The 10,024-nt window shown below is 40.6% G+C and overlaps 1 protein-coding gene across 1 annotated transcript; it reads left to right on the plus strand.

Moving 5' to 3' along the window:
- The first annotated feature begins 6,317 nt into the window (after positions 1 to 6,317).
- On the plus strand, positions 6,318 to 10,018 carry LOC121962839. The gene is made up of 7 exons (XM_042513148.1): positions 6,318 to 6,425; positions 7,986 to 8,097; positions 8,428 to 8,489; positions 8,587 to 8,715; positions 8,792 to 8,871; positions 9,241 to 9,392; positions 9,631 to 10,018. Exons 2-7 carry the CDS (start codon positions 7,987 to 7,989, stop codon positions 9,976 to 9,978), a joined length of 882 nt encoding a protein of 293 aa, XP_042369082.1. The 5' UTR covers positions 6,318 to 6,425; position 7,986; the 3' UTR covers positions 9,979 to 10,018.
- The last annotated feature ends 6 nt before the right edge of the window (positions 10,019 to 10,024 follow it).

Consider the following 10,024-nt stretch of genomic DNA (forward strand, 5'->3'; position numbering starts at 1 on the left):
ACAAAGGAAAAAGAGCAACCAGCGACTTAAAATCTTACACAGATTGTAAGAAAGTACTCCATTTAGAAAAGGGCTGTTAGGGAAAATGTCCAGGGAAAAGAGGGAAAATAGGGAAAGTTGTGTAGGGTAAAAAAGAGAAAGCTATGGAAAATGTCAAGGCAAAAAAAGGGAAAGCTAGGGGAAAAAGGAGAAAGCTGAAAATGTATTAAAAAAAATTTAAAAAAGAAAGAAAAAGTAAGGGAAAAAACAAAAAAAGTTAGGAAAATGTCTCTGGAATAAAGAGAAAACCAATTTAACTTTTTGAATTTCAGGTAATTTTCTTGTACTCTTTCTTAATTTTTATTTTTTACTAATTTCTGTCAGATTTTGGGGTAGTTGCCTCTTTTGTTGCTCATTGCTGTCTTTCCATGTTTGTGAGAGAAACTTCAGTTTGAGCAGGTTTTAAAGAGCTGACCAAAACAATAAATGCGTCATATAAAACACAGTAATTTCACTTTTAAAGCTCCACATGGTGTCGCTCCAGATTACATCTTAGATTTACTGATGTCCTGTGAGCTTAACTGCTGCTATATATGTGTGTATATATAATATATATATATATATATATACATGTATATACATAGGATCTGAATGCTTGTTCCAGCCCTGGACATGGCATGTGTGTGTGTGTGTGTGTGTGTGTGTGTGTGTGTGTGTGAATATGTCCATGTGTCTGTGGGTTTGTATGTTTTCCACACTGTTTAATCTTTTACTGTACTTTGGATTTTATTGCCCTGTAAAGCACTTTGTAACTGTGTTTTTAACCCTTTGATGCACAACGTGGGTAAAAAATGACCCATATCCACTTTCTATGTTATTTCATGGATGGCTGAGTGTTTCTATGATACATCTTTGAAATAAACTTTATCATGTACTCTGTATGTATGCAGTGAATGTCTTGTTTTTGCTCAGCACAAATCGTCATTTTCATTTTTCTTTCCTACGTTATGAATGAGCGCGGCTTTGCGTGGCTTTGCGGGAGCTGTTTGTGGATCCGCTGCAAAATCCGATTTACAAGGCCACCGTGGGGCTCAGGAGATGTGAAGATATCCGCCGCGTCATACGGTTTGACGACAAGAGGACCAGAGCTCTGCGACTGGAAACAGACCACATGGCGGCATTTAGGTACGTGTGGGACGTTTCCTGGACAACTGCAGAAGACGGTTCGTCCCGCAGCGACTGTCTCACCAAAGATGAGCGGCTCGTGCAAGTTCTGCCAATACATGCCCAGCAAACCTGCAAAATATGGGATAAAAATCTTCTGGATGTGTGACGCAAGGGTACCTTCTGCAATAGATGTAATGGTCCATACGGGGAGAGACGGAGAGGACGCTCAGAGTGTCGTCCAACAGTTGTGCAGAGGAATCAGACGGACGGGTGAATATGCAGTACAGAGAAATGAATGTATACGTTTTAGAAAAATACCTATATAACTTTTCCCAATATTTCATAATGTGTATTTTATTTTATTTTTTTATTTGACTTCTCTGTAAGCAAAATAGTGGCATAGAATAAAATGCAATGCAACAGATTATGGCGTTAGAATTTAAATAACTCAATTTTGAGTAAATTTACAGTCTTTTCCCCTCTCATAGGTCGCAACATCATAAAGGACAACTTCTTCACCAGAGTCCCTCCGGCTGAGGAGCTCCTCGACAAGAACCTGACCACCGTTGGGACTCTTCGCCGGAACGAGACGGACATACCACCGATCACGAAGCCATCCGAATCACGGGAGATTCATAGCTCAGAATTTGGATTCAGTGGCAACATGACCGCGGTGAGCTCTGTGCAGACGAGGGGAAAGGCTGCCGCCCTGAGCGCCGAGCATGATGAAACCAGAACAGAACAAAAGGAGGAGCGGACACGGCGGGTCTGATGGCAGGCAACTACTCATGTCAGCGGAGAACCTCGAGGTGAACCACGGTTCTCTGGTACGATATGCACCAACTTCACCGCACAGCACCCTGATTATGAGCAGCGTTCACCGTTTCCATCAGGAAGCTGGGCAAAGAGCGTGTCGTGCCACATATGAAGAGCCGCACGGAGGGCACGCCCAAACTCCAAAAGCGTATTAATGAGGAAATGGGAAGACGTGGATTAAAAAAAAACAAAACACAGCCACCACCCAGCCACAAGAGGACATGAGACAGGAGGGCCAAAGGAAAGGGAAGAGGTGCGCCATCTGCCCAGTTTCCAAAGACAGAAAGTCAGCAGCTGGTGTTCGCCGTGCACCAGGTCCGTGTGCAGGGAGCACAAACACTTCTGTAAAAACTGAGATGGAAATCTGTGCTCTGGTCATGTGTTGAGTTGTGTTTTATTTGTTTGGTCACATTTCACCAGGTTACAGTTGTTAAACCGCAGATACAGCTCGGTTCAATCGCCGTGTCGTCTGTGATCAGAGGTGTGTGTGACACGATGACAAATAAACACGCTGCAAATATTGAATACAGGAATACGAGTTTGACTCCACTCACTGATAAACTAATTACTTAACACTAATTATTATTACAGCATTCAGTGTTGAATGGGTCATTTTTGAGTGTAAACATAATGTAGGAATATAAAAAACATTTTTGTTCATAAAGTCTGAGAGGGAAAATGGAAATAATGATCGGTGGTGAACGAAAACAAGGTATTTAAAGACTTCTTGAAATACTCATCATGAAACATTGATTTCAAAGGACAGAACAAAGAAAAACTCAGCCGGCATGAAATAACCTGGGAAATGAATGCTAATGTTGTGCATTAGAAGGAGCGTGCATGTGTTGTGCATCAAAGGGTTAAAAAAGTGCTATGCAAATACATTTTATATATTATTATTATTTATGTGGCTTGTTTTTTAATTACAGAAATTTGACAATCACTTATTTGATCATTCATCACAGCTGCCAGTATCAGAGAAACTGAACGTCCCAGCTCTCTGAGGCGTGCTGCAGACATCCAGTTCAGACAAAAAACAATAAAGTTTATCAGTTTGAACATGAAATATAAAAATATTTTGTGAGTGTAGGCCAGAAAGGATTTACTAATCTTTGCATTCGGTTTTTATTTATGTTTTACACAGCGTCCAGACTTTTTGGGATTGAGGTTATATTTTCTAGATGATATAAAGTTTTATAAAGCAAAGAAGCTCATGATTTAATATGTGTATATTGTTTCAAACTGAACACTTTTCATTTAAATATAACCATATTTTTATCATTATGACCAGGCAGTTGTTTGTATCCAGAGGTGGAAGTTGTATTCTGATTTTTTCTTGCAAATACCAAAAAAAAAAGATAAATAAATGTAAAATGTAAACTCACAGTCATTTTACAAACATAAAACAAATTTCACAAAATAAAATCTGAAAGACTCAGTGTGCGTAAAACTGGATTCACAAATACCTTTTTGAGAGTGAAAGTGTTCGGGAGATATTCACAGAGGCGTTTTTATGATTTTTAAAGAAATGAAAGGAGTCGACATCATGTCGCTGAGCCTGAATCAGACTGAACTCTGCAAATACTGCAGCCGCAGAGGAGGAAGGAAAGAAATCAGCGCTGATCTCCAGAAACGCCTCAAATTAAAACAAAAACAGAGCCGTAAATCCTCAGGAGTCCAGAATCGTCAATCTCACATTCATTAAAACAAAAATATCTGTCACTGTTGGAAAATGCACGGCGGTTTTGTTTTGAAAAGGTCTTTGTTAATAAAATCAGCGATTTCAACCTTTTTCCTTCAAACTGAATCGTAAAAAATAATCAGAGCAAACAGAAGAAAAGCCGAGCATGAGAACAAAAAACAAGGAATTTAAGAAAAGTACGTTTGATTGTTAAAGTCCTATTTCGAAAACCCGCTTTGCAAATTTACAGCCTGCAGTTTGTTTTTTGTGAAGTGTGTAACTTTTTGTGAAGTACGTCAGTTTTTGTGAAGTTTTTGTGAAGTATGCAAGTTTTAGTGATGTAACTTTTGAAGTACACAACTTTTCTTGAAAGTCGTTAAAAAAGTGAAGTGCGTAACTTTTTGTGAAGTAAGTTTTCTCTGAGTAGACAAGTTTTTATGTCACATGTAAGTTTCTGTGTCGTATGCAAGTTTTTGTGTACTATTGAAGTTGTTTTGAAGTACATGCGTTTTTGTTAAGTATGTAAGTTTTTGTGACGTGCACAGCCTTTTGTAAAGTAAGTTTTAGTGAAGTACCTCAGTTTTTTTAAGGGTGCATCTTTTTGTGAAGTGCGTAACTTTTTGTAAAGTAAGTTTGTGTGAATTATGTAACTGTTTGTGAAGTGCTTTAAGTTTTATTGAAGTACGTAACTGATTGTAAAGTAGGTTTTGTGAAGTCGGGTAAGATGAGGGGAGACGTCCCCCTAAAGAAAAAGTCTGTTTAGTTTATAATTCAAATAGATTTAGATTTCAGTGAGAAAAGGACGCGGATCTGTGAACCAGCACACTCTGGGAGAGCTGAGGTGCAGCAGCCCTTTTAGTTGTTTTGGCACAAACGTGAAAATCTTGTAGGGGGCATCTTGCATCATTTTGAGCTATAAATTAAAAAATCAAACTAAAATCCCCCAAAAATCTTTTTTAAAAATTTTTTTTTAATGCTTAACATAAGAACCTGACTGAAGTTCGTTATTTTCACGGTGTGATATTTTAGTGCAGGAAAGGATCTGAATGCTTGTTCCAGCCCTGGACATGGCATGTGTGTGTGTGTGTGTGTGTGTGTGTGTGTGTGTGTGTGTGTGTGTCACATTGTTCTCGGGGAAGCAGAGTGTGGACCAGAGCTCCCAGTATTGTAACAGTCGGGAACAAAAGAGCCTCTTTTCATCTGAGTCCAACAGCAGCTGAGGACAGGAAGTCATTGAGCAGATCAGATGGGACGGTGTGTGTGTGTGTGTGTGTGTGTGGCCACTTCAGATTTGGGACGTTAAGAGCAGAGGGTCGTCTTCATGTCTCACGTTGGTTCAGTTTGTTGTTTGATCGTTTTTGACTCGTGTTTTAGCTTTTTTTTGGTTCCAGCTGCAGCTGAATTTCGGCTTCGCTGGAAAATAAAGTCGGAGCATTTCGTGACTGAAGCACACGAGAGAAAACTTCTGCACCTCCTGCTGTTGTCAGGAGACTTTGTCCACTCACAGGTCTTTTCGGAGCGAAGGGCGTTCCTATCGGCTGTCTGCAGATACAGATAAACGTGCACGTCCCTTTAGATGAGCGTGCACGTCCCCAAAATTATGCCCAGAAAACAATGTTCATGTGAGTCATCAGCCAGCTCGCCAGCTTGTTGATGACTCACTTGAACATTGTTTTCTGATGTGTTTTGCTGCTTTTTATTCCCTCGGGCTCCTTTTTAACCCTGAAAAACCTGATGTTGTTTTAACTTTAATAGTAAATAGTGATGTTAAAAAAGTCGTCAGTTATTATCGCTGAGTAGAAGCAGAAAACTTTACAGTCATTTAACATTTACTGGTGTGGTCAGTGTCAAAAATGCCCGTGAGGCGGATAATTGATCGGTCGATCCGATCACAGCTGATCAGATGGATAGATGAGAGGAGGTGTTTGCAGATATTTGTAAGTGAAACAGAAGGTAGATTTAAAACAAAGTTTAAGAATTTAAATTACAGTTGTCCTTGATCCTTAAAGTTTTCGACATAGGCTACGATACTATGGTGTTTTCTGCCTTTTTCTGACACGATAAATTCTGACGTTTTGGGCCGTTTTTCCACTTTGTTTGCTTTGACGTGTCTCTACAAGCTACAATATGTCGATTTCAGTAAGCTGTCTGTCTAATGCAGACAATTCACTCTCTAAACTGAATAACAGTTCATCAAAATCAGCCGTTAGAATATGCAGACTTAAAAAACATACATACATCTGAAAATATCAGCATCTAAAATAACCTCCGAAAAGCGCCCATGAAATGTCGCTGATTTACTGTCAGTATATATAATCAGTATAGTAACGATATTATGGTCTCGTGCTCTCGTTTTTCCTGAGACGATCTCTCTTTTCACAGATTTTCAAGCAGGATTTCACAGACACATTCGCGTTTCGGAGGCACGGATCAGGTACCGTTTGTCCAAGTGAGGCTGCCGTAGGTAGCAGTCAAAGATGGCGGAGTGCTTGCGCGGGGTACGGACCGTATACCGAGTATACCGAAGTACTGCATAAACTGCGTATTTTTACCTACAGTCTGTGGTACTGACAGACAGCACACGGTCTGAACCACATGGACCCCAGACAGGCCTCAGCGGGCGGTCACGGCGCGGCGGAGAAGAGCGGGCGGAAGTCCCCGGAGCTCTGTGAGTCCGCGGCGGAGCGCTAACACCGCGAGCCGCCGCCGGATCCCCCCGCAAACACCGCAGATTTACGCGTCTCCGCCTCAGACGGAGACCTCATCACGCGTCTAAATATAAGTAAAGAGTTTCCGTCAATAATTGCAGTATTCTGGAAAATTCGGCACAGAAATAATCGTCCAGCGGTCAAAGAAACAGAAGCGTGCTGCTGAAAAAGGTTCGAGCCCCGCGAAGGTTCACCGCCGTTTTACGTTTCAGCGCCTAAAAATACACGTTTGACACACACAGGAGTAAAAGTAAAAGTTATCTGTAGTTATGCGGAGTATTCCTGTGAGTTCGGCTCTCAAATACTACAGTTACTGTCACTGGCGAAGTAAATACTGATGTATTTTTAAATGCTCGCAGTTAGTTAGCCGGGAGCTAATGCTACATACTGAACTACAGATAAAATAACGCTAATAATCATTTCATCTTAGTTTACGCGAAGTTCTTGTTTTTGGTGTACTCAAATCTTTAACTTTAAATTTACATCTAAATATTGTAATAGTTGTGAGAGCTTAAACTGAAAATAATCCACCCAAATCAGGATCCTCCTTAAGAATGAGTCAAATTATAAATGTACTTGCTTAAATACAAACTTACAGAGATACTGGAATATTTCTGTGTGTTGTTTACAGTTATGTTGATTGTTTTGATAAATTCGGCGCGAAAATAATTCGCCTAATTTAATTTACAAAGTAAAAATGTCAACTTTTATAGTTGGGTCGCAGTCCCAGCTAGCTAGCTGAAAGCTAACGCAGCAGACCATCTCAGCGCGTGAACTGAAGGTAAAACGATGAATAATCATTTCCTGCTTCGTTTTTCAGCTCTGGTTTTTGCTGCTTTTGACTGAGAAACTAAATGTGTTTAAGTTCTAATAGTTCTGACATAGTCAACAATGCAGCAGCTTCAGGATCCTAAAGCATGACTCATATTTTAAATTTAACTGATTGAATTAAGAAGTTACATAAACGTTGGTATATAAATAGCTATTATTTAACTGTTCTGATTAATACATCAGTCAAATAATCTACCAAATGTCATTTACAAAGTAAAAATATACTTTTATTAATGTTACGCATTCACAGCAAGAATAAATTTATATAAAAAAATCTAACAGTTCTGAGAGCTTAAACTGAACAACCGAATTAGGATCCTCGCTCAGAAACACTGCGATCTAAAACGTCACTGCTTAAATAAAAATTTAAATACACATTTGATTGTAAGTAAGTATTATTTATAGTTATATATAGTATTCTCAGAAATTCGGCACAGAAAATCATTTACTAAATGTCATTTACAAAGCTAAACTTTTTTCAAATAAACTGTTTTCACTCCCATCTAGTGCCCAAAGCTAACATTACATATTCAGTGGGAGAATTGAAAAATAAGTGTTTGTTTTTTGTGTATTGTAGTCTAAAACTAAATCGCAGGAAAAAGCTGCACACTTTCCTGGAATGGTAGAATTATATTTGGATCCAATATCGATTGCTGTCTTTAAAAACTACTAATTTGAAATGGAGTTTGGCATGGTAACCTCCATGCACTGCCTGATGTCCACGCAGCAGGTGAATGGGATAGTTGCCTTTATTTCGTGTGTTTTTTCTCTGAGGTTTGGTCTGAGTTTGGTTTTGTTTTCAGGATGGCATCGCCATTTAAAATCCCCAAAAAGAAACAGATGTCAGCTGCTGACTCCGCCCCCCTGCACGCATCACCGCTGTCCCGCCTCCAGAGCCCCGCCCCCAACCTTAAGGTGGTATTACTGATTTGTTAACACTTCTTCTGGGGTATGATGGAGATTGATGTGTTCTTTTTTTAAGGTGGTACAAAGTCTGTTGATCTGTTGATTGTTTTTTTTAAGGTGGTATGATGTATATTGACATGTTGTTTTTTAAGGTGGCATGATCACTAATGATGCGTTGGTTGTGTTTTAAGGTGGTATGATGTATATTGACATGTTGTTTTTTAAGGTGGCATGATCACTAATGATGCGTTGGTTGTGTTTAAAGGTGGTTTGATGTGTACTGATATGTGTTTTTTTAAGGTGGTACGACATACATTGATGTGTGTTGTGTGTATTCAGGGTTACGAGGGCGGGTTCAGCAGAGGCGGAGCTGACAGCGTGCATGCTGGGAGCAGACTGAGGTCAGTATGGCACCCCCCGCAGGCCGTATGACATCACAATGACATCACACACAGTAACGATATAAACCTCTGACATCACTGCGACTCTGTCGTCCAGCACGCCGTCTCGGCCGTTCTTCAGGGACTACGTCAAAACGCTGCTGGGAATCAAGTCTCCCAGCGGAGGGACGCCGGCGGCCAATCAGAGAGGGTGCGGCGGGCAGAGGGCGGAGTCGTTGTCAAACGGGTCGGTCCTCGCCGTCTCTGCAGTGGCGTCCATGTTTAACGGTGTCAGTGTCTGAGTTTCGGTGTTTTTTGTCCAGCAGGTGGCGTCCGAAGAGAGCGTCAGACCGCCTGCTGCAGCCTGCGTCTCCACCACAGAAGAAGAAAACGCAGCTCAGCGGTAACAGCAAATCAGATTTTTGACTTTAACACAGAACTGTCTATTATTGTTGTTGTTGTTGTTGTTGTTGTTGTTGTTTTGTTATATTCTCCTATATACAGTACTTTTACTTCAAACATGTAGAAACATATAAATGAAAAAAAAAGTAAAGTGAAGAAAAAAGTGAAATATCAAATCTAAACGTGACTAAAGAGAAACGATAAAAGTGAAAAAAATAAAAACTGTGTAAAAAAAATAAATAAATAAAATAATAATAACACTATTAAATCTAAACATAAAAAAGTGAAATATAAAAGTCTAAAATGACGAATAATAAGTGAAAATAAACGGTTGTGGGATCAATAATCGTCGTTAAATTCGAACCTTCAGGCTCGTCGGCTCGAAGGATCTCTGTGACGTCATGTGACTCTCTGGCAGAGCTGCGAGGAGAGGAGCATGCTGGGAGTTTGAGTCCCTGGCCGGAGGGAGAGAGGAGCTGGAGGAGGGAGGAGTCCGGCCGCCGGGACGCGGTCGAGAGGAAGGTGAGGGTCAGAGGATGAAACGGTGATGAAAAGCGTCTTTTAGATAAAGTTTGTCATCTTTCACTGATGTTTGAACTTTATGATGTTTTGGTGTAAACAGTTTCTCAGAATATGACGAGAATAAATCAAATTACAGCAAAAAATTTGATCATTAGAATGAAAATTTCTCAAACGTCTCAAACAAATTTGCATTTTTGGGGAAAAATGTGAAAAATAAAAACATGTTTTCTTGTTTCAGAGCGACGCAGGAAGCTCTCCCGAACCTCTAAATCAGCAGCAGAAGAAGAAGTCGCCGGCCTCCGGTTCAGACCAGGACTCAGAGGACGTCTTCACGTTTCCGTCCAGAAACAAACCGTCTTCAACCTCACTGAGGACGCCGGCCGGCGAGGGGCGGGGCCAGGGGCGGAGTCTGGAGCGGGCGCCGCTGCTGACGGCGAGCGGCCTGATGGAGGAGCGGCGGGAGAAAGAGAGGGAGCGATGGAGGGAGTTCAGAGAGAAGAAGAAGAAGAACAGATCAGCTGTTCTGCAGCCTCGACCCAAAAAACCCAAACAGACGCCGACAGAACCCAGTGAGTCCAACCTGTAAACAACAACAGCAACAACAATAACAACAACAATAACAACAACAATAA

The sequence above is a fragment of the Plectropomus leopardus genome, chromosome 24 (genome assembly GCF_008729295.1).
Source record: "Plectropomus leopardus isolate mb chromosome 24, YSFRI_Pleo_2.0, whole genome shotgun sequence".
In the NCBI taxonomy this organism is placed as follows: domain Eukaryota; kingdom Metazoa; phylum Chordata; class Actinopteri; order Perciformes; family Serranidae; genus Plectropomus; species Plectropomus leopardus.